Genomic DNA, 24,398 nt, shown 5'->3' with positions numbered 1-24,398 from the left:
TGGCCTGGCAAATGGCTTGTATTTTTATTCGGTCCCAGGGACCATTGATGGGATGATGGCATCGTATGACCCTCCGAGGTTAGAATCTCATGCCACACCCCATTGCCCCAGCTTTCCCATGCTGTATATAGCAACTTGGCTGATTCGTGAGTTGTCAGACTTTAAAAATCCCATGACTCAGATTATATCCTCTTCACATCCATCCTGTCTTGTGCTTGCAGAGTATCTCCCTGGCCTGGGACCCAGCCTCTCCTCTCTTGTGCCCAGTGGTGCTGGTGAGGAAGTGGATTTCTAGGGCAAACAATGGAGATTCCACTTTGAAATCCCTCGAGCGAATGGCTCTGAAATGGGTCAAGCCAGGTGGGTTTGGAGAGACCTACCTTCCTTCCTTGATGAGGCCTTGGGACTCTCACTACTGAGTCCAGGCTTTTGCGGGAGGGAGGAGACGATGCCTCCAGCCTGTCATCAACCCACCCAGTTCCTGGGAGAAAGGAGTGCTAATTACCCTCAGGATCTGAGCTGTAATTACCGTGGGACAAGTCAGAGGCTGCTCCAGCAAACTGTCATTCCCCAGTGCTGGCAGCCAAGCCGAGTCAGCAGCTGGAAGCAGAGTGGCACCAATGCACCCTGCTAGCAAAGGGTTCTCCCGTTGCACCACTCTTATTCTAGAAAACTCCAGGCGGAGAAGTTAAGTCACTTATTTATTTCATTTGAGGGTAAACATTAAAGAATCTCCCATGGAAACAGTGCGACCCCAGAGAGTCTGGGGATCCAAGGTGGCAAAGACTTTCCACTGAAATACAAGTGTCGTTTAAAAAACACCAACCAAACAACCCTCCTTGGAGTCAGAGTTTCCGGGAGCGGCGCTGGGGCTGCTCCCCATAGCCGCATTGTCTCCGAGTGACCGTCTCTCTCTTCAGACTCTCTCAAATCTCAATTCAAGAATGTTGTTTGTGTTGAAAAAACTATTACTAGGAAAAGTGAGATCATGGGTGAAGAGGCAGGTCCAGGGAGAATTAACCCTCTCACCCCCATCATGACCTTTGGATTTTTGGAAAGCAGGATTATAATGAGGCTTGGCAAAATTCAAATGTTTATATAATTTAATGGATAATATCAATCTTTATTGTTAAGCATTTCTTCAATTTTGATTGATTTAAATTATCTCAGTTGCATGAAATGATGGGGCGGGGGAAGGGTCAGATAATTATTCAATGAGAGTAAACCGAGAGATTGAAAAAGTTAAAGCTTTATAAACTGTTGACACCAAATTATCAACATCACGGATCAAAATATACAAAGCAAACAGCAAATATACAAAGCAAATCAAAAAGTCATCCCTGTCTGTACTGTTCACTGGCTAGTCCATCCGTAACAAGCCTAATTCAAAATTCTAAATCACTGAAGTTCGGCTGTAAGACGTTCTCAAGCAGCATTTTTCTTACTTTGTCCGTCTGTCTATTTAGATGATTATCGATGGATTTACTTCTTTGTGAGGGAGTGTGTGTGTGTGTGTGTGTGTGTGTGTGTGTGTGTGTGTGTGTGTGTGTGTGTACAGGGGAATCGACGTTTACCGACACAAATCTAATCCTTCCAAGCCTAATTAGAATCACTGGTTGCAGCCAATTTGTAGATGTCATGTAGGTGCCATGCAAGCTTCCCATGGACTGTTTGATGGAGACCCCTCCATTCTGATCTGCCACATCCCCTGATAAGCCTCTGCCACCTTCACCCTTGGCCTTCCTTCCCCACCACCACCACCTCACTCTGCTAGTGCACCTCAATGCCACCCAGCTAATCCAGTCTTGGGCTCCACTGCAGCTCTGCCAATGCACCTGAATCCAGCCTGGCAGCACCCCGGCTACTTCACTCTTTGGCTCCAGCTCTACTGGCCCTCAACTCTATCCTGCCGCATGCCTTGCCATGCTATTATTGTTTCCATAGTAATAATGCCTAGAGCCCCCAGTCAAGACTGCCCCCCGCTTGCACTAGGTGCTGTACAAACAGAGTTGGATGTGGCCCGGGCTGGGAAGAGTTTGCCATCTAAATGGACTAGACGGATGAACAGTGACTGACACCGAGCAAAATGTCAAAGGTGCATGACTTGTAGTTAGATTTTTTTTCTCAATGAGGAGCCCCACCCAGGGGTCCCAGCCAGCCTGCTCCTCCATGGTTAGGCTTTGATTTAAGCAATCCATACAAGGGAGCGGGGTTTGAGAAGTGTTTGGTTTCCCAGAGGACACTCTTACGAGTGAGCAGACTGAATTCTGTGTCCGCCACCAAAATTTCCAGGGTTAAGAGGCCATTTCCAACCCCAAACTCCCATTCACGGGCACAGATTCTCTTAGAACAAGCTAAAGGAATTAAATGGTTTCCCGGCTTATGCTAGTACTGGGCACAAAGCCTGTGCTTCACACCCTGGCAGTTCCCCTGGGAACATAATATGGAAACTTTGATGACCAGTAGTGGCCCATCCCCTTGGCATTAGGTCTCAGCTTACTGCAGCAGACAGGGCACTTCTTCTGTACTAACTCAGGAAGGGTGACGCCTGCTGGATCACCAGCTCTATTGCCTACACTATCCTGGCTTTTCACTGCAGCTCAACCATCCAAGTAGTGACCAGGGCCAGTGCTGCTTACGTTAAAATATTTGACATTAGTACAGCAGCAGGTGGTATCTCTAATGTGGGTCTGATTGATGTTCCACATTCCCTATGAACCTGCCTTTCCTTGCCTCTTCTTTGAGAGCACAGCCCATCCCGGGTATCTGGACTCAACCCCCTTGCTGGACAACAGAGCCCCCCAGGAGCCCTGCAGTGGTTTGTAGACCTGCTGCCCACCCCTCTGCTGGTAGCTGCCTTTTCCAGGCTGCAATGAAAATGAGCAAGGGAGAGAGAGAGACTCAGATTTGTTTGGAGAAAGGGCTCTGTCAGTGTCAATACAAGCATCCTTTCTGCCTTTCAAAGAGGATGGAGAGAGGTAGCGCTGGCAGGGAAGACTGTGTGAATGCAAACTCTCAGACATGCCAGTCAGGAAACATCAGGCCTGAGATCCACAGGCCCTGCAGAGACCAGCTGCAGAATCTGAGGTCAGTTAAGGGCTGTTTCTCTGCCTCTCGCCCTGATGTTCTGTAGTCACCATTTCTGGATCTAGCTGGCCTGTTTGTGAAGGCATTTGTACCATTCTCATCATCGGGCTCTCTCAGTGCCTTCTGGAAAATATACGAGGCTAACGAGCAGAGCCTGGATCCTAGATGCTTGGGTCTCTCTACAGGAAGGTGTTCAAGGCTTTAGGCTTAGGTGTTGCAGATGGTACCCTCCTAGCTGTTATTATATACCCCAGCAAGTATATAATATTTATAGGGTACATACCCTGTCTAATGTAAGAGTGGGTGTTCTCACTATTCAAAGAAATGTCTCACCCTTTTAACAGCCTACTAAGTTCCTGGTGTTAGTGGTATCTTGAATTCCCAAAGATTTGACTTTGGTTCACCTGTCTAGCAACGGGGTAATGTACATTATTGTATGCACCTCCTCTCTTTGACAGCAGGAGAGACCCCTTCATAATGGTGTTGCTCTTCATATTAGACCAAGGACAGCTTGTGTGAAGCAAAGAGGCTCTTTTCCTCTTAACTTTAGATCCACCTAACAGCACACAGATTAGAACTTCCTGGTTGGTTTAGTGGATAGGGACCCTTGCCTCAGACTTGGGAAGCCTAGGGTCAAGTCTGTGCTTTGACACTAATCGTAGGACTGGAAGGGACCGTGAGAGATCATCCAGTCCAGTGCCCTGCTCTCAAGGCAGGACTAAGTAGTAGGCCATCCCTGACAGGTGTTTGTCTAACCTGCTCTTAAAAATCTCCAATGATGGAGATTCCACAACCTCCCTAGGCAACTTATTCCAGTGCTTAACTATCCTGATTAGTTAGAAAGTTTTTCCTAATGTCCAACCTAAACCGCCCTTGCTGCAATTTAAGCCCATTGCTTCTTGTCCTATCCTAAAAGGTTAAGCGGAACAATTTCTCTCGCGCCTCCTTGTAACAACCTTTTACCTACTTGAAGGAGAATACTAGGGTGACCAGAAAGCAAGTGTGAAAAATCAGGACAGGGGTGAGGGTAACAGGCATCTTTACAAGACAAAGCCCCAAATATTGAGACAGTCTCTATAAAATCAGGATATCTGGTTACCCTAATGAATACACATTTAAGGTGTGTATTCACAAGGAATCAATGTGTGTTCTTAGTCTAAGGTTTACCTTGTCCTGCAAACTTACGTAAAACTACAGACTACCTTGTCTTCATTAGGATTTCACCTCATGTTAGCTAACTCAAGTTAAGAACACATCTTTTTTTCTAATGAAGCTAATGCCTTAGTCTCGCTGTGCCTCAGTTTCCCATCTGTAAAGTGGACATAATAGCATTTACCCAACTCACAAATGTGTTGCGAGGATAAATATCTTAAAGATTGCACGGTGCTCAGATCCTATCAGAATGAAGGGTCTTGTATGTACCTAAGCATATCCACACCGCATGACTCCAGGTTAATGTACTTCTCTTTGGGATCATCATGGCCACACACCACTGCATTGCTCCAAATAAGCCTTCAGCATTCAAGGCGGACATCCCCTGGTGCAATACTCCTCCACTAGGCTCTATGCATTCTGGTATTTTTTTCCACTGTGCCTTGTGGGATAGCAACCCCAAGGCACTGGGATTCTGGAACTTGGGGTCAAACGAATTAATTCCCAACTAATTAGTTCCTCTGACCGCATCCCATCATTCTTCTGGAGTTTATGAGCCAGCACCCTTTTCCAACCACTGTCACACAGGGTAGCGGAAGCACTGCTGAGTGCTGTGATCCGACAAACAGGTTGCTGCCCATGTATCTCAAATTGGGCAACGGTTTCTGGGGTAGCACAATACCGGCACCTGGAGAGGAGGCGGCTGAAATCAAGCAGTCGCTTCTGCATGAACTTTTCCTGGAGCGGCTCCCCATGGTGGGCTGCTGTTTCTGGGCATGGCCAACTAGGCGTGATGGGCGGGGCAGGACAGAGATGCAGACCTGGGAGACCAGCAGTGGCGGCAGAACTTCAGGATATCAGAGGTGACTTCCTTAAAAATCTGTGCTGAGCTCACCCCATAGCTGCAGCGCTGGACCCAGGTACATGGTTAGTGGTATCTGAAAGCTCGCCACACCCCGATTGCTACCGGTCAGCAACTGCCCAGTGTGGTGTTGGTAGATCAGCTGTTTGGGCTACTGTCATGGAGGTGCAGTGGTGCTATTTGGAATGTGCTGTTGCCCTAGGTCATAAAGCTTAGAGATGATCAAGAGTTTATTGCTGAAGTTGCATGGTTAGGGTTCTCAAGTTGTATACGGGGTAGTGATGGGACCCACATGCTTATTTTTGTCTCAACCCCAGGACTCAGAATTCATCAACAGTAAGGGGTCTCTCTGCACAGTGCTGCAAGGTCTGGCTGATCCACATAGAAGGTTCATCGGTATTAATGTAGGGTGGTCTGAGAAGGTCCATGATGACAAGACCACTAGAAACTCTGCAAACTCTGCACCTCATCCTGCAATGACAAATGGAAAGGTTGCTTGGAGGATCACTATGGACCTCGGTGGTGTTCGGTTCCTCATGTCATGTCTCCAACTGCTCAGTGAATGCCAACCACAACCTTGAATTGTTTCTTACTGTGTCCCACAGCAAGCTAGCCTCCAAGGAATGTCCATGTTCCCCACGGCTCCTCTGGCAGCTCTGCAAATACTGCAGGATCAGGTGCTCTGTGCTCGCAACGCTCACCACAATAGCGCAGAGCTGTGCAGGATCCATGCGCACAGAGATGGTGGACGCACGGGTTGGAGGTGCTTTTGAAAAGAGGCACGAAACATTATTGGATGCAGGTAAAATTATGGGATGGAGAAAACTGCATCATGAGACATAGAAACCATGTTCCTGGTCCTCCTGTGCGACTCATTTGCTCCCATGAGGCATTGCAAACCCTTCCCAAGACAGCCATGGTGGCAAGTTGGGATAGCAACCCACTATGCACTGCTCTCTGCATCAACCCACAATGCACTGCTCTCTGCATCCAATGCAAGCGCTAGTAGTGAGGACTTGCACCACTGACACACGGAGCATAGTGTGGACATGCAAAAGCAATTTAATTACTGTGGCAGCTGTATGTTGACATAACTTAGGTCGACTTAACTGTGTGATGTAAACTTGCCTTGAGTTTACCCCTCTGCTTCCCAACTTATGAAGCCTTTTATGGATAATTGGATAGGCAAAAGGAGCTGTTTAGCTATGCCAGAAGCAGCTGCAAAATGACAGTGGAGTGCACATTAGAGACTGAAGGGAGGCTGCAGATACCTACTACCAAGAATGGAGGCCGCTGAACATTATCTGCCTCGTGTGAGAGCTGTTTGTTGTGTTTTGCACAGCCTAAGTGAGCACAAGGGAGAGCGCCTCAATGACGGGTGGAAGGAAGAGGTGGACAGACAACCTGAACATTATGAACAGCCAGAGAGAGGTGGCTTCTATGAAATGCTTCAACTGGTCAAGGACACAGTGTCAGGGATGCATCATGCTCCTGCTGTTAGGCCAAGGCAGTCCTGCGGCCAATGCAGCTACCTTAGTGTAAGGCTTTTCTCATGATTGTGTGCAGGGACCAGTGATGCATGGCACAAGGCTTGTAGCAAGCTTCATGTGGGGATTTTATCCTGCTTCAAGCAAGGCTTTTGTGAAATTTTTCAACAACCTCATGACATTTCCAATGACATTCAATGTAATAAGAAATCATCCACCCAGTTGTGTGTTATGAACAGCAAAAAAACTACTGCCTAGGCATTACACAGAGAAAACTTACAAGCCTGTGCCAAAAACCACAGGACTGGGGGAGCACACGTTTGTGCTTTCAAGATCACCAATTTGCACACATGGGGGGAAATGCTTTCTGCATCTTGTGGGGTAGGATGTGGGGGAGAGAGAAAGGCCTGTCCCTTGTGGGTGTGGGAGTTGAGGGATTCTCCTGCTCTCCACGTTGTGTTGTGGCGTGGAAGATTGAGGAACAGGACTGGGGAAGTGAAGGGTGTAGCCCGGTTTGCAGAGTTCTCAGAAGCTGAGGACTTCAGGACACGGCTACGTTGAGGCAGATAGTGCCACTGATCTGCAATATCTGCCTGGGATTCAGAGGGAGCCTGGGGCTCCATCAGTGGGTCAGCCTTGAGGTTTAGAGGGTTGACAAGAACCTGAATTTCAGGAGGTTGTCTGTGGTGGAGTTGACAACATGCCATGAGGCAGAGGGGGCATCTCTGCCAAAAATACAGTCCAGCTTCTCACAGTAGCTGCAGATCAGGCCAGCTCTTTCAGGATATGTGTACACTGCAGTTAAACACCCATGGCTGGCCCAGGTCAGCTCACTCAGGCTCCTGGGGCTTGGGCTATGTGGCTGATTAATTGCTGTGTAGACCTTTAGGCTCAGGCTGGAGTCCAACTCCGGGATCCTCTGCCCTCCCAGAGCCTGGGCTCCAGCCTGAGCCAGGATACCTACCCTGAAATTGGATAGCGCCGCAGCCTGGGCTCCGCATGCCCAAGTCAGCTAACTTGGGCCAGCTGCAGGTGTTTTACTGCAGCGTGGAGAGAGCCGTAGAAGGCAGGACTCTACTCTGACCAGCATTCACATTGCTACAGAAAGGGTGACCCTTTGATCTCTCCGGCCACACCCTTCCCTAATAAATAGCAGCTGCTCCGTAGGACAATGATTCCATACAACCAGTCCCTTTCCTAATAACTTCCATGAATCCGCCTCCCGTTCTTTCCAGCTACAATGAGCGCTCCTACTAGCAATTCGTTATGGGTTATTTAGGGTCACTGCAAGCATCCCAAAAAGCAGTGGTAGTTTAGGCTGGGATTTTCAAAGGAATCTACATAAACACAAACCCCTAAGGGAGTTTGGCATCCATCTCCTGTTGAATGTAGCTAATTTACTCCAGGCTCCTTCAGAAACCCTATCCCCAGTGCCCTGACTGCTGCTGTACTGAGGGGTTATTAGCAGCTGGATGAGGATCTATTGGTTTTTCTTTTGTGAAAGGAGCGGGAGGAAATGTTTGAATAACTAATAATTATGTTTTGAAGTTTTAAAAATACCCTGTGCGCCGAGAGCTGGTGAAAGCGGATAGCCCCGGAGTTACAAAGGCCTCTTGCTTCTCCAGAGGCAAGTTGGCAGGGAATAATGTGGAATCTGGAAGCAGCTTGGATTGCCATGGCCCGTGTGGTGGATAAATAATAATAGTTAAGCCCTTGTATAGGCCCATTTTAACCCCAGATCTCAAAGCGCTTTACAAAACTGGGTCAGTAGCATTAGCTTCATAACACCGGTGAGGAAACTGGCACTGAGACGCAACGCGACTTGCCGAAGTTGAGCGACTATTTGTGGCAGAACTGGGAGAAGAGCCCCCTAGGCAGGAAGGGTGGGGCAGTAGCAGGGCTGCCCAGAGGATTCAGGGGGCCTGGGGTCTTCAGCGGCGGGAACTGCCACCGATGACCCGGCACTTCGGCGGCGTGTCCCGGGGCGGAAGGACCCCCCGCCGTGGGTCTTCGGGGCACTTCGATGGCGTGTCCCGGGGCGGAAGACCCACCCCCCACCGCCAAATTGCTGCCGAAGACCTGGAGCAGAAGAAGCTCTAGGGACCTGGGCCCCGCGAGAGTTTTCCGGGGCTCCTGGAGTGAGTGAAGGACCCTGCTCCAGGGGCCCCAAAAAACTCTCGTGGGTGCCCCTGCGGGGCCTGGGGCAAATTGCCCCACTTGTCTCCCCTTCCACCCCCGGGTGGCCCTGGGCAGTAGTTAGCATGCCAGCCTGTGATTCTGGAAGACTCCGGTCCAATTCCTTTGGCTGTGTGAATCTGGGCAAGCGCCTTCGGGCTTGTCTACATGGGAGTTATTCCACTTTGCAAGTGGGTTAAGCTGATTTGGAATAAAAGCATCCACATGTGGAGTTAATCAAGAACAGTGAATCCACTTTAAATTAACAGTTTATCTTATTCCAGATTAATGTTCACGTGGAGGCAAGCCCTAAATGTCTCTGGGCCTCGGGTCCCCCATCTGTAAAAAGGGGACAGTAGCACTGCCCTGCTGCACAGGCATGTGATAAAGATTAAAGATGGTAAGATGCCCAGATATTGCAGTAATGGGGATCATAAAAGGATGGATAGAAACCCAGGACTCCCAGGTCCTAGTCTATGTGCTATGTCTTCGATATTTCTATAGAACCCTTCCCCACAGTATCTAAGCAAGAAACTATGTTGCTTCCCATGTGGCTTAGCAGAGGACCCCAGCTAGCAGGACGGTCAACCTGGCACCTCTCAGCAGCAGGTGAAAAGAAATTCTTGCTGTGACATTAGGTTTTTGGTATGTAGTTTATGTACCTTGGATGCTGCTTCATTAGAATAAATATTTCTATGATACATTCCTATTTAATAGTAGAATAATAAAATATCAAGGTTTGCTGGTGATCCAGAGCCAAGGGATGCAGCCTGTGGGCCATTCTGCCATCTCTCCCCCCGCAGTGAAAACGTGAAAGATGCTTTGTTTCTAAGCCGTTCATCCTCAGCGTCTCCCCCCACCCAAAGCCTGATTTTCTTTTTAAAGCAGCCTCATCGTCTCTGTTTGATGAGAAACGCAGGCGACCTAGCAAAAGTCTGTTCAAAACAACACCCACAATTCCACTAACTTGTTAAACAGAGAGAGGCTGGAAACTGCCAAAGCCTCTGCAAGGAAAGACACGAGAGTGAGAGAGTGGAGAGAGAAAAAGCAGGTTATTTATAAAGTCAGGCAGTGGTAGGGTATCTTCACTCGACTCTGCAAACTGTCTGCCGCTGGGAGGTCACTCCAAAAGAAAAACCCTGCAGTGCCCATGACCTGCAAGCACAATATTTGATCAGGACTGCGGGGCGGGCACCAACCCTGGCAAATTGAGATACACACATGCTCTTTAATACACAGGAGATCAGGCAGACGAACACTGAGGCTTTGGAAAAGGGACTCTGAGTCTGGTAAGTCGATTTCTGTATTTATCATGGGTTGTGCTACCTTTTTTTTTTTGTTTGTTTGCATACCTGTACCGCAGAGAGAATACAACCCCCTTGCCATGCTGGTGGCACGACGCTGACACGGGGAGCCATGTGAATCACACACCAACGACATGGATGGCACAAGTCTGAGCCTCAAGGGCTGCTTTGGTTACTACTGGGGGAACTTTTGTCCTTATTAACTATGCCTTTTTTTTCCTTTGGTGACTTGTTAAATTCCTGGCAGGGAGGAGTGAGACAAGCTAGACAGAAAGATTCATGCCAGACTCTATTCTCCAGACCCCCAACCACCACCTCCTCCACCCAGCACAACATCCACCTGGCTCTGCATTGGGTTCTAGATGAGGGCTATTACCTGGTTAACAGGGTGAGAAGGTGGCAATGGATGAAGCTCATGGTGTCTGACTCTGGTTGTTCCAGCAAGGTGCCCTATGCAGCACAATCCCAATTAGACTAGCAGCCAGTGGAACTGGGACTAGTTTATTCATGCTGACAGATGAAGAAGTTAAACTTGTGTTATCCTACACATGAAAGGGATACAGACCCCACCGTAGAAATGGGGTTGGACAGTGGAAAGCTCCCTATAGGAAGGGGGCTGTAGGTTGAAAGACAAACCCCGTAGACTTGGCATTGGACAGAGGGAAACTGTGCTGTATATGCAAGAGAGACTCCTTAGGAGCGGGTAGACTGAGGGAAAGACTGCCTCAGAATGGTGTGTACTTGCAGGAAAGTACCCCCTAGGAACAATAGTGGAGATTCCCCCTTAGGAACAGTGCCACATAGTGGGAGAAACCTAGCAATTGGGGCAGACCCTCTAGGAATTGTGCTAAATAGAGGGGTCAGACCCCCTAGGAATGGTGCTGTACAGTGGGAAAGATGGCCTTTAGTGGGGGTGGAGGAAGCCCATTTATCGGGAAGTAGGAGTAGTATTTTACCCGTCAAGGTACCCCTGGAATGGGAGGAGGAGGAAAGCTGCTCTCTGAAGCAGCCTGCATGCCAAGCTCCTGCACCACACACAGACTCAGTTTCACGGGCCCCATCGGCTGCCGGGAACTCCTGTACGTATGGAAAATGGAAGAAACCCAAGAGCCCAGCCACGGAGTGTTTCAATCCTTCTTTTCTTCCCACATGAGCAGCCTGCCAGCCAGCGCTGTGCCTAGGTGGCGATGCGCAGTCTAGCTCAGAGCAGGACTGTACCCTCTTTGTCTGGAGCGCCGGGATTCCTCATTAGGGCTGAAGCTATAAATAACACCCCCTTCCTGCAGCTCTGTTCAGTATGTATGTCTGAGCCAGGGCTATGGATGCTGTCAGGCCTGCTACAAGTAACCCAGAGGCCTCCTGTTATAATTAGTCTGGGGACAGGCTGTCTGCACTGCAGGGGCAGCAAATCTAGATCAGAATGTCCAGCAGGCATCAATTTCACAGCTTTGCAAGGGCCTGGGCATGCCTGTAAGGGGACCTCTGATCTTCCACTTGTACTTGGATTATAGTAGCACCAGCCAAGAGCACAGCCCCTTTGCGCTAGGTGCTGTACATACGGGCAGTGACGGTCCTTGTCCCACAAAGCTGACAGTCTAAATACACTACACAGAGAAAGAATGGGAAGTGTTACTGCTATCCCCATTTCCAGATAGGGAACTGAGGCCCAGAGCGAGATAAGGTGACGCAGGAAGACTGTGGCAGAGGTGGGAGTTGACACCCGGTCTCTTACAGCCCAGACCAGTGCTGTAAGCACAAGGGAAGCCTTCTCCCTTAACAATAAGTTGGACTCACACCATGCTCAGAGTAGCTGGAACCTGGAACGCTCTGGGTGAAGCCCCGTCTCCATCCTGCTAGTCACTCCATGACAATCAGGCCAGGCCGTTGAATGCTGATCAAGAGCTTTGTGGTACGTACTGGAAGATGCCTCAGCCAGCAGGGTCATTCTCGTGAGCCCACTCCTGCCCCCACTGGGAGTTTGTTGACTGATTTGAGGGGCTCAGCCTGCTCCCACTGTGTTATTACTGCCCTGAGGTCCTGACGCATAAGAAGCGGAGGTGACTAAAGGGAATGTCACACCCAGGATCAGAGTCTTTTCTCCCCAGGCTGGAAAGGTGCATCAACCCCTCTTCCTTCTCCCTAACCCTTCCCAGAAGCCTGCCCTAGTGGCCTTGGCTCTCAGACTCCATCCAGCCCTGGGTGAGTAGAGCGCCCACCCTTGGCAAAAGCTCAAAGCTTCATGTTACAGCTGGGGTGACTGGGGCTAAGAACCCTCTGCCCCCACAGGCTACACGGTGGGACGTTCCAGAGCGTGGCGCTACAATAGAAATGACCGAGTTAAAAGACCCCTATGGTGACGGAGCAGAACTCCCTGCTGCAGCAGGGGTGACCTTCCTTCAGGAGTGCCTGCAGGACCAGCAAGAGGGTGATAGAGGAAACGTGGGCCCAGAGCCCATTGGATTAGCTACCACTCCTTCCAACGGAGCCGAGGTATAGAGGAGACCCAGAGATCTAGCCACGCATGTAGGGGTCAGCAAGCAGCAGGGGCGGCTCCAGGCACCAGTGCACCAAGCGCGTGCCTGGGGCGGCAAGCCACGGGGGGTGGCCTGCCGGTCACACTATGCCTGCAGGAGGTCCGCCGGTCCCGCGGTTTTGGCGGCAATTCGGCGGCGGGTATGCCGAAGGCACGAGACCAGTGGACCTCCCGCAGGCATGCCGCCGAATCCGCGTTACCAGCGGACCTCCCAACAGGCATGCCGCTGAAAGCCACCTGACTGCCATGCTTGGGGCAGCAAAAAACATAGAGCCGCCCCTGGCAGGCAGGACTGAATCTGCTCTCATCCCTTTAACCTCCCCCACTCAGGGCAGCCTGGGGTACTTCCCGGATACTTTCCAAACTCTTCCTTGCATGCTGTTGGATGCATGCAGAATTAAGGAAAGAGTGTAAGCCACTGTGTGGGTGGTTATATGGCCATGGTGTGCCATGAGGGAAGGTCGGGCAGTATTATTTAGGTAGGGCTTATTTAGTCTGCAGAAGAGAATAGTGAGGGGGGATTTAATAGCAGCCTTCAACTACCTGAAGGGGGGTTCCAAAGAGGATGGAGTTTGGCTGTTCTCAGTGGTGGCAGATGACAGAACAAGGAGCAATGGTCTCAAGTTGCAGTGGGGGAGGTCTAGGTTGGATATTAGGAAAAACTATTTCACTAGGAGGATGGTGAAGCACTGGAATGGGTTATCTAGGGAGGTGGTGGAATCTCCATCCTTAGAGGTTTTTAAGGCCCGGCTTGACAAAGTCCTGGCTGGGATGATTTAGTTGGGGTTGGTCCTGCTTTGAGCAGGGGGTTGGACTAGATGACCTCCTGAGGTCTCTTCCAACCCTAATCTTCTATGACTCTATTAACCCCATTGTACAGATGTGGAACTGAGGCACGGGGTAGAGTAAGTCACTTACCCAAGTCACGAAAGACGTCTGTGACAAAAGCCAGGAATGGATGCCAGGTTTCCTGAGTCCCAATCCAAAACCCTCTCCAATAGGCCACCCCTCCTCTCCAGCCAAATAGCTTTTGTCTCATTGCATCCAGGTGCCTGGGTCTGTGACTGGAGCCTGATGAAATATTAACAGCAACAATTTCATGCCACTAATTTAGCCCCTTTTCTTCTGCTTGCAAATTATCCATGAATAGACTTTGATCTTTATAAACATGTTTGCTATGCAAAAGTCGATGATGAATGGTTACTTCAGCCTCTGGGTTTCATCTTGACTGTTTGTCACTTCAAACAATTGTTATTCATGGGGTCTAATTGGTCACTTAAGTCACAAGGTATTGTTTCTGCTTCCTGATTGGGTGACACCTAAGGAGCTTCCAGGCAATCACTCATAATGTAAATCTTTATACAGATCCATGTGCATTAAATATACTTGCAATGTCAGGAGTCTTGGGTTCTCGTCTCAGCTTATCACTCACCTGCTGTCTCTGTCTCTCCTCCATCCTGTGTACTTCTTGTCTATATATACTGGGAGCAGGAACTCTTACAATGTACAGCTCCTAGCACAATGGGGCTCCAATCTCATTTGTAGCATCTATAGACACTAATGTAATAAAAATTATTATTAATAATAATAATAAAGACGTTATCATGATCAAAATGTCACTGGCATAAATGTTCACAAAAAGCAAATGAAAGGATGGTGAATTGGATCCAGCTCTCTCTATTACTGCAACTCAGGGGCCACCTCCCTCAATGGTATGATAATAATACCTAGCTCTTATATAGCACTTTTCATTTGCAGACCTCAAAGCACTTGACAAAAGAGGTCAGTGTCATTATCCCAATTTAAAAAATGGGAAGACTGAGACACAAAGAAGGGAAGTTACTTGTCCAAGGTCACCCAGAAAACCAGTGACAGGGTCAGGAATAGAACCCAGGTCTCCTGATTCCCTTTCCAACGCTCTAGGCCCCATGCCGCCCCATGATAAACTCCCTCCTCCTCCCTATTTCTAGTCACTTGTGCCTGACCTAAAGTTGCTCATATTTTTCCCACTTCCATACAGGTTCCATGAGGTTCTGCACAATGCACTGGGCTTCCATCCTGATAGTTGCTGGGCTGTGTGGGGTCTCCCTGGGCCAGTATGAAGATGAAGAAGATATGTACTGGTTGCATCAGTACCTTCGCAGCCAGGTGTCATCCTATAACTACATGCCGTACTACGAGGATGAGGCCCCCCCTTATTCTTATGTCCCGCCTGGGTCCTCCTTTGCGGAGACCATCCTTGAGCCCGTTTCCCGGGAATGCCCCCAGGAGTGCGACTGCCCCCCTAACTTCTCCACAGCGTTGTACTGCGATAGCCGCAACCTGAGGTACCTTCCCTTTGTGCCTTCCAGGATGAAGTACGTCTACTTCCAGAACAACCAGATCACCACCGTCCAAGAGGGGGCTTTCGACAACGCCACGACGCTGGAATGGATTGCGCTGCATGGCAACCAGATAACCAGTGAGAAAATGGGCAAGAGGGTCTTTGCCAAGCTCAAGAACCTGGAGAGGTTGTATCTGGATAACAACAACCTGACCAAGATGCCCAGCCCCCTGCCCAGGTCCCTGAGAGAACTCCACCTGGCTTACAATCAGATCACCAGGATCCCATCCAATGCTCTGGAGGGTTTGGAGAACCTTACTGCCCTCTATCTCAGCCACAACCAGATCCATGATATAGGAGCATCTTTCAAAGGGTTAAAGTCCTTGATCCTTGTTGACCTGAGCTACAATCACCTCAGAAAGGTCCCCGATGGCCTCCCAAGCTCTCTGGAGCAGCTCTACCTAGAGCACAACTACATCTACACCATCCCTGATGAGTATTTCAAAGTGTCCCCTAAGCTGCTCTATATCAGGCTGTCCCACAACAGCCTGACCAACGATGGGCTCTCCTCCAACACCTTCAACACCAGCAGCATCCTAGAGCTGGATCTGTCTTATAACAGGCTCCAGAAGATCCCCCGGGTTAGCACCAACCTCGAGAACCTCTACCTCCAAGGGAACCAAATCAATGGTGAGCAGCCTCCCAACAGCACCCTCTTGATGCTAGGGGATCCTATTGTCAAATGGTCAGGACAAGGGGTCGGGAGATGGGGAGCCAGGTTCTGGCACTGTTTGTTGGAAGCAGCCTGGTCTAATGGCCTGAGCACAGGGGCTGGGACTCAGAAAACCTAAATTTCATTGCTGCCTCTACCACTGATTTCTTCTGTGGCCTTCCCTACTCTGTGCCCCAGTTTGCCCCATCTCCACGGTACTTTTGTAAAGTGCTTTGAGATGCTCAGATGCACAGTGCTCTGGTAAGTGCAAGGTGTTATCCTTTTGCTCAGTGGAAGTCTTTCTCGTGTCTGTGAGATTATCTTTTTAAATTCTGCAAGCTGAGATAGAATTCCACAGAGAATTTAAAGGTGAAGAAATAACGAGATTGAGATATATTAACGATTAAAAAAATACTAGCTGAATTAAATGGTCAGAGGTCAGATGACAAAGGTCATCTTTGGCACAAGTGATGTGGCTGCACTGAGGATGAGGGATGCCACTGAGAGAAGAGGACATAAGAAAGCATAGTGTATAAGAATAGGAATACCCTGACGAAGTGGGTATTCATCCACGAAAGCTTATGCTCCAATACATCTGTTAGTCTATAAGGTGCCACAGGACTCTTTGTGGCAAGAATAGGATAGTATCCCTTTAAATATTTTAAGAACACGGTTGTGGTGCTCACTATATTAGAAGCCAGCGAGAGCAGCAGCGTGTAGGTGGCTAGGTCTGGTGTGTTTGTGTACATCAGTAAACACAGTTATTTGGGACCCAGCTGTGCGTCCATGTGGTTTCTTTATATAAACTTTTGTTGTGTAAAGAGCAAAAAAGCACAACAGAAAAGGTGTGAAAAGAACAGAAAGAAACTCATCCTTTGCATGACAGAGGAAAGGCAATATTCTGCTCCCCCTCACACTGGTGCACAGCTGAATAATCCTAGAGACATACATTTGGTTCCCTGCACCGGGATGTAAACTGTGGTGCAAGTGACGCACCTGATTCTGTTCTCACTTACGTGGGTGTAAATGGGGAGTGACTCCGCTGAAGTCAGTGGTGTGGGTGGGAGCAGAGTTGGGTCCAGATGACACAGGGTTGATCAGGAAGGAGGGTAAGTGGCAAAGTGGTGTAACTTACGCCACACTTTCGCATTCAGTGGGCGTGCAAGTCTGTAGGGCCCAGATTCAGACCTGAATAGTGAGCACAACTTCTATTAAACCGAATGGGGATTGTGTCTGCTTACACCAGACCAGAGGCTAACTCTGGGAATATGGGTAATGGTGTAGGTGCACCTTCCCATTTACGTGCATAGGCAAAGGCTGCTTTCTGAATGCCAGATCAGCCTTTGCTACTTTGCCACTTACATGCACCTCGTAACATACTGTGTCATTTACACCAAGACTGATTTGACCCATGGGAGTTGCACCAGTTCTCTCCAGCTTGCATTTAGCCCATGAAGTGCACTTGTGTCTATGCATTTGGGCTTCTGCCTAACTTAATCCTGTATCCATTTCTGGGCTGGAGCACTGGCTACTTGACATTACCCGCCTGGAAGCCAAAAATAGTGACGCTCCCCTCTCTGGGGTGCTAAGCACCACAGTGCATCTCTTCCACACTGCTGCTCCCAGCATGCATCATCATTACAGACAATTAGTGAGAGCTGGTGCCTGGCCTTTCCAGCAGCCTCCTCAGCACAGGAACTAAATCCATCTGCACTGGCCAAGAAACTCCAGTGTGGATTTAGCTGGGGTGTCCTGGGTGATAGTGACACTAAAGCCTGAGCAAATGTCTGATGGAGGGTCTCCATCAGGGTGGGATGATGGGGTGTGTGCTGGGGTCAAGATGGGGCTGGGGGTAACAGGGTCTGTGCTGTCACAGGGGTTCTATATCTGCTCACACTGGAACAGTTAGCAAATGCTTTTCACTTGTGGCAATCCCTGAGCCATCCTAAATCAGAGACTTGGGCACAGGATAAAGTCTTTCTTGATCAGCGGTTCTCCATCAGGACTGGTATCTCCAGGCTTCAATGACTGCTGCTGTAGGCTCCCCCTGCCCTACTCAATGCTGAGCTTCTATCTGCTTCCTCTTTACCAGTGCACGTTACATTCGAAGGCAGGGGGTCTCAACCTTTTTCTTTCTGAGGCCCCCACAACATGCTATAAAAATTGCACAGCCCGTCTGTCCCACAACAACTGTTTTTCTGCATATAAAAGCCAGGGCCGGCATTAGGGGGTAGCAAGCAGTGCAATTGCCCGGGGCCCCACCAGGGGCGGCTCTAGCAATTGCGCCACCCCAAGCAGGGCGGCGGCACACTGCGGGGGGCGCTCTGGCGGTCGCCAGTCCCACGGCTCCGGTGGACCTCCTGCAGACATGCCTGCGGAGGGTCCGCTGGTCCCGCGGCTCTGGTGGAGCATCCGCAGGCATGCCTGCAGGAGGTCCACCCGAGCCGCGGGACCAGCGAACCCTCCGCAGGCATGCCTGCGGCAGGTCCACCGGAACCGCCGGACGACCAGACCCTCCGCAGGCACGCCTGCGGGAGGTCCACCGGAGCCGCCTGTCGCCCTCCCGGCGGCACACTGCCCCAAGCGCGCACTTGGCGCACTGGGGTCTAGAGCCGGCCCTGGGCCCCACACCACAGGGGGCCCTGTGAAGCTAAGTTGCTCAGGCTTTGGATTCAGCCCCAGGTGGTGGGGCTTCGGCTTTCTTCCCTGGTCCCCAGCAAGTCTAATGCTGGCCCTGCTTGGTGGACTCCCTGAAACCTGACCATGGCCCGCCAGGGGGCCCTGGACCCCTGGTTAAGAACCATGGTTCTAAGGGGCTATGGAGTTTCCAGACACCTCTGCAATGTAGCGTGCACACAGCTGACTGGGAAGCGACAGAGCCAAGGAATTAGTCTGGTTCAGTGGGACAGTAGTGTACCATGTCGCAAGAGACGCCAGGTGCTGTGTGAGGTCTCATTCAGAGGACTCCCTCGCACATGCTGTCTGTGACTTTGATACGGCCATTATACCACTTGTCACTAGCCATGGCAGAAGTCCCATCTGTAGGGGCAGCATCTCCTGGTTGGAAAGTCTTTGTGGCCCATCTCTTTTTCCATTCCTAAGGTCACTTATTGGTTCCCAGAAACCGACTGCCATCAATGGAAGCTCTGCAGTGGAGAGGGGATGCAACCCTAAACTGTAGCTTGCATGCTGGCTACTTAGTTAATAACATCTCCAGCTATTCCCAACACACACGGAACAAATACAGGAAGGTGGAAGCCTTCAGTCCGTGACAGCATGTAACTGAAGCAACCCATATCGTGGGCTCCAGTAACCAGTACACAAAGGTTACTGGGTTCCATAGATGATCTTCATTCAGAGGAATCCCAAGATGACACATGCAAAGAAGAAAAGATGCTTGGTTTTGTCTGGTCCTATCTGTCTGCCTCGCTCTCTATCCCTCCTTACTGGGATCCACTAAACTTTGGCTATCAGCATAACTTTAAAATTTCTCCAATTTGGCACCATCAGGGAATTCTGCTTTGGACCCATTTATTCTAAAACCTTGGAGCACCCAAAGCATCTTGGATGTAATGGGCAGATTCTTTCATGTCGGAAAGTCTCATGTCAGCATCTAGATTTCTTTCCAAAATATCCAAGTCACAGGAGCAACATTCCTATTCAATATTTGGTTCCCCCCTCAAAGGCAAATGGAAAAATCTTGTTTGAGATTCTAAATGTTCTATTTTGGGGTGTTTGGGAACCTTTCGCCTGACAGTCACCACTTCAAATCCAGACTGGGTCCATTGCTGACCGTAAGCCATTAATATTATTTTCTAAAGGATGTTCAGGACCCTGAAGGGGTTTCATCTTATTATTTATGATTGTCTTGCTTGTAGACTCAACCGAGATCGGGACCCTAGTGTGCTAGGGGCTGCACAGACTCATGGTAAGAGACAGCACTGCCCCAAAGAGCTTGCATGCAGATCCTCAAGGGTATTTAGGTGCCTAACTCCTATTTATTTCAGTTTACCTCCAAAGTGGATCATGCTAATTCAGAATAAGACATTCCTATTCCGGAATAAGAACATCCACACATGGAGTGAATCAGGAATAGTTAATCTGCTTTAAATTCACATCCTACCTTTTTCTGGATTATTTTTCATGTGTCAACAAGCCCTTGGTCTCTTTTGCCTTGCTTTGCCATCTGTATAATGCAGATAAGAGCACTGCCCACCAGTGTTGTGAGGGTAAATCCATTTTTTAAAAATGGTGGGGTGCTCAGTTACTATAGTTATGGGGGCCATATAAGCATTTAAGACAGACATCCCAAAAGGGGCCCCCCCAGGTTAGTGGAAGCATCATGTGTGGGAAGCTTGCCCTGTCATTTCCTGTGCTGCCCAGGTTCTGTGGTTAAACGGAAGCCTTTCATCTCCAGAACTCACCTGGCATCTTTCACCAGGGTGAAATTCACTGAAATAAGAAAACAAACGGAACATTTTTTTTTAAGCTGAATGCCTGGAAAAATCCATTCCTGCTTCGCTCCCCTGACAAGCCCTGCTATCAGGATGCTCTGTAATATCAGAGAAACCTGAGCAACAAGCCGTACTGCCTTCAACACTTACTTAAATTAAGCATTGGTGATGCCATCAACTGTTTATGGGGAAACGCATAGCCCTGCACTGGAGAACTGACAGACATGCAAAACGAGAACAGACTCCCAAATGTTTGCTTTCAACATGTGCAATTGTTGAGTCTGCGCCTAGATGGCGTTAAATCATGCTGGCGCTCAACCCCTTGTGTTTATTTGGTCATGCATTTTTACGGCTGTTTTTGCAGCTGAGCTTGAAAGTATTCAGTGAGGTTCTCTGAAGATCTTTATTTCCCTGTAGTGAATGAGGAATGCTGCAGATCGACAGAATCGAGAGGCCGTGTTTTGTTTTAACACAGCCCGGGAGCCTCTGCTGAGCTTTTAAGATAATGATGTTGTGATTTCCTGGATGGAAAACATTCTCCCCGAGACTCGTCTCCGATGGACAATACCACTTTGTCTTTAGTGTCATCATCCAAGGATCTCAAAGAACTTTACAAATCCTAATGACTGACGCTGAGGCGGTATGGTCCAGTGGATACGGCATTGAACTAGGTTTGGGGAGAGACTGGTTTGACCCCTGGCTTTGCCACTAACGAGCTGTGTGACTTTGGGGCATGTCATTTAACCTTCTCACCCACTGACTGTCTTGTCTTCTGAAGCTCTTTAGGGCAAGGGCTGTCTCTCACTATATGTATGGACAGTACGTAGCACAATGGGGCTTGGATCTTGGTTGGACCCTTGCTACTGCATGTTCCCATGTAGGTAAGTAGGGTCAGGTACTCTACAGACTAGTATTTAAGTACTTTAAATGTTCTGTATTTAGAACTTGAATTTAAGTACATTTTAAAGGTACTTAAAGAATAAATAACTTTTTTTATCTGCAAATACTTTTTCAAAATAGCTGTTTGAAACCATCGCATCCCTCCCAACCGTCCCAGAGTCTGGCTGGCCCCCAGAACTCACCGTCCCAGCTTAGGGTTTCAAGCCCTGAGTTCCAGCTGCCAGGGCCTTTTTTTGGCCCTGCTGTTGCACTAGTCAGGGAGGGTGGCAGCCTTGCCCCCCCACCTTCGTTTCTGATTGGTCAATGCAACCAGCAGCAGGAGACCTGCTCCCCGGCCCAGCTGCAATGGGGAGACTTGTTCACAGCACCTGGGGAAGGCCCAGAATACAAGACCCTCTTGTATGGATACTTTTCTGCAGCAACAACTCCGTGACGGGCCAGCGTCCAAAGAAAAAACAGATAAGCTATTGTAAGAATTAGTTTAATTCTTATAATACGGGGGTTGAAAGAACTTGTACATGTCTTTATAAATACATCAGTTCTATTTCCACAGCATACTTGGACTTCAAAGTTCTCTGTATTGGTGTACTTGGCACTTATATGGAAGTCCATTTTATCAGTACGTATGGCAACACTGTGCTGCTGTAATAGAAATAACAGGGTGTCACAACAGGGAAATGGAGGCAGTGAGAGATGAAGTGGCTTGACCAAAGACACATAGTGAAACAGTAGCAGAGGCAGGAATAGAACTCACGTTTCCCTGCTCTTACCATTAGTCAGGGCTACCCCCCCGTGAAAGAGCTACAGAGGGCCGGGGGGGGGGGGGGGCTAAATGCCTATTCCCTGCCCCCCTGTCCCTGTGTGGTGCTGGAGAGATGGAGTCTCACTGTTCTCCTGAGTCTGCTTGTGAGCAGTGCAGTCATCTCCCCAGCTTTAAACAAGGAACATCTGTGCTAAGGAATTCTCTCTCCCCGGCTAGGTGCTGTATTTGTTAAGTCTCCGCCAAGGCCTGGAGCTTTGCTGCCCCCTGGTTGTTCTCTTCCTTCCCAAAGGCTGCCCGGAAAGCTGGAGCATGTCCCTCTCCAGAACACACCCTCTCCCACAGTACAACAGGGGGATTTCAAGGTTTGCTGTGGCTCTGTAGTGGCTCAGTTGGGATCACTGAGCCCCCTTCACTGCTAGCAGAGAGATCTTGCTAGAAGTAAGGATAACAGACCCAGTCGTGCTCTGCAATCTACTTCCCTTCCCCATGTTAACAGGAGGGGAGGGTCTGAGCCCTCCCTCAGCTACATGAGTGTAACTCCGTTGACTTCAGTGGGGTGACTCCTGATTTACACAGGAATAAATGAGAGGAGAATCAGGGCCAGGGCATTTTCTGCCCTTTCAGACATGGCTAGTGATTTTGGTAGCCTGCGTTTGTTGGGTGTCCAACTTTAAGGGTCCTGATTTGCAGAGAGAAGGCACTCAGCACCGTCTGAAAATCAGGCCTCCTGAAGGTAGTCTCAAAATCATTACTCAGTTCTGAGTGCCTTGGCCCTTGTTCAAAGTAATGCATGTTCCAAACCCCACTGAGATAGCCCAAGTGTGGTTTTTAGTTATGGGAGGGATTTTGGGGGGGGGGGGGGGGCAAAGGGGGCAGAGTGGTTCTCAGCTGAATTCCAAAGGTCCTGTGTCTACACTATGGAGCAAGACATTGCAATAAAACGCACTGTCTAGTATTACCGTAGTGCCCTGACGCTTTAGTCATGTCCACTGTTATGACTATTACTGCCCATGGTGCTGTTAGTACTGATCCATCCTGGGCACGGCTCTTTCCCATCGGGATTGTACGAACACTAGCTAGCGAGTTGTGGGCTCTGTCTCTCAGCTCCCTGTCTCCTTTTCTCCCTGCAGAATTCTCCATCAGCAGCTTCTGCACAGTCGTCGACGTCATGAACTTTTCCAAGCTCCAGGTCTTGCGGCTGGATGGGAACGAGATCCAACGGAATGCGGTGCCCCCAGATGCTCCCCTCTGCCTGAGGCGTGCTGCCGTCATTGAGATTTAACCCCAACCTCCTCCCCCCACCACCGTGCTCTCCCCCAGTCCTCAGGGCAGCACCACACCCATTCCAGTAATCCAGGCTGGGGGAGGCCTTCACTCTCGTTTTAACGCAGCTTGATGGTTTGATTTGGCTTCTGCAATAGCGTAATATGGGTTCCCTGCCAGAGTAGGAGGGATTGTCATTAACTTCACCCACTAGATGCTACCCCTTTTAGCCTATCAGGTCACACCAGTATGGAGGCAGTTCTCTGCTTTGTCTTATAAAAACCCTATCGTTCTCTCTCTAAACAGCCAATCAGTTCTCTAGATGATTCCCCACCATTGTCTTGCTGCACGTGTGTCCATGCGGCTCCCACCAGCCATGGGTGGGTTGCCTGGAGGGGACTCAAGTTGTCTCCGTTCAAATGCATTAGATTTGAAAGTTTGATGCCAGCTGGGACGGTTTTGGAGTTCATGGTCTGTGTAGGAGGAACTGTGGTAAAGGGATCAGAGACGGGGGAGGAGGAGAATTCAAGTTTTTCAAAGGTAGTGTGAAAAACAGAACAGGCCATGGGACCAAGCTCATTTGAAGAGAGACTGTGGAAGAGAGGAGCAGAGAGGAAGGGCGAGAGGAAAATTAGCTATAATCTATGGGTCAGAACTTCACCAGGTGTAAATGGGTGTAGCCACATTGACTTAGAATCATAGAATATCAGGGTTGGAAGGGACCTCAGGAGGTCATCTAGTCCCACCCCCTGCTCAAAGCAGGACCAATCCCCAGACAGATTTTTACCCCAATTCCCTAAATAGCCCCCTTAAGGACTATTTACCCCAATTCCCTAAATAGCCCCCTCAACCCTGGGTTTAGCAGGCCAATGCTCAAACCACTAAGCTATCCCTCCCACTTCAGGCAGCAGGTTTAAAACAAACAAAAGGAAGTATTTTTTCACACAATGCACAATCAACCTGTGGAACTCCCTGCCAGAGGATGTTGTGAAGGCCAAGACTATAACAGGGTTCAAAAAAGAACTAGATAAATTCATGGAGGACAGGTTCATCAATGGCTATTAGCCAGGATGGGCAGGGATGGTGTCCCTAGCCTCTGTTTTCCAGAAGCTGGGAATGGGTGACAGGGGATGGATCACTTGATGATTACCTGTTCTGTTCATTCCCTCTGGGGCACCGGGCATTGGCCACTGTCGGAAGACAGGGTACTGGGCTAGGTGGACATTTAGTCTGACCCAGTATGGCTGTTCTTATGTGCTCATGTTCTTATGAATGATGCTGATTTACACCAGCTGAGGATCTGCAGCTTTATATCCTGTATTTACTGGTCTCCTCTTACTTGAGACTGCTGAACTTTCAGGAAACTATACTCCTAAAACACAC

At 49.3% G+C, this 24,398-nt stretch overlaps 1 protein-coding gene across 3 annotated transcripts; it reads left to right on the top strand.

The window, feature by feature from the left end:
- The first annotated feature begins 10,015 nt into the window (after nucleotides 1-10,015).
- FMOD (fibromodulin) lies at nucleotides 10,016-23,818 on the top strand. Of its 3 annotated transcripts, XM_045015969.1 has the most exons (3): nucleotides 10,016-10,052; nucleotides 14,621-15,613; nucleotides 22,883-23,818. In XM_045015969.1, exons 2-3 carry the CDS (start codon nucleotides 14,626-14,628, stop codon nucleotides 23,032-23,034), a joined length of 1,140 nt encoding a protein of 379 aa, XP_044871904.1. In that variant the 5' UTR covers nucleotides 10,016-10,052; nucleotides 14,621-14,625; the 3' UTR covers nucleotides 23,035-23,818. The 3 variants fall into 3 exon arrangements, 2 of the variants coding, with proteins under 2 accessions (XP_044871904.1, XP_044871903.1); XM_045015968.1 differs by lacking the exon at nucleotides 22,883-23,818 and having other exon boundaries at nucleotides 14,621-16,279; XR_006579181.1 differs by lacking the exons at nucleotides 10,016-10,052; nucleotides 14,621-15,613 and adding an exon at nucleotides 20,478-20,970 and having other exon boundaries at nucleotides 22,883-23,004.
- The last annotated feature ends 580 nt before the right edge of the window (nucleotides 23,819-24,398 follow it).

Source organism: Mauremys mutica, chromosome 4 (assembly GCF_020497125.1).
Source record: "Mauremys mutica isolate MM-2020 ecotype Southern chromosome 4, ASM2049712v1, whole genome shotgun sequence".
Classification (NCBI taxonomy): Eukaryota; Metazoa; Chordata; order Testudines; family Geoemydidae; genus Mauremys; species Mauremys mutica.
Note: the sequence above shows the minus strand (reverse complement) of the source record. Positions and strands in the feature narration are given on the sequence as shown.

Coding starts and splice junctions, on each gene's coding strand:
- FMOD (XM_045015968.1), top strand. CDS start 14,626: ATGAGGTTCTGCACAATGCACTGGGCTTCCATCCTGATAGTTGCTGGG.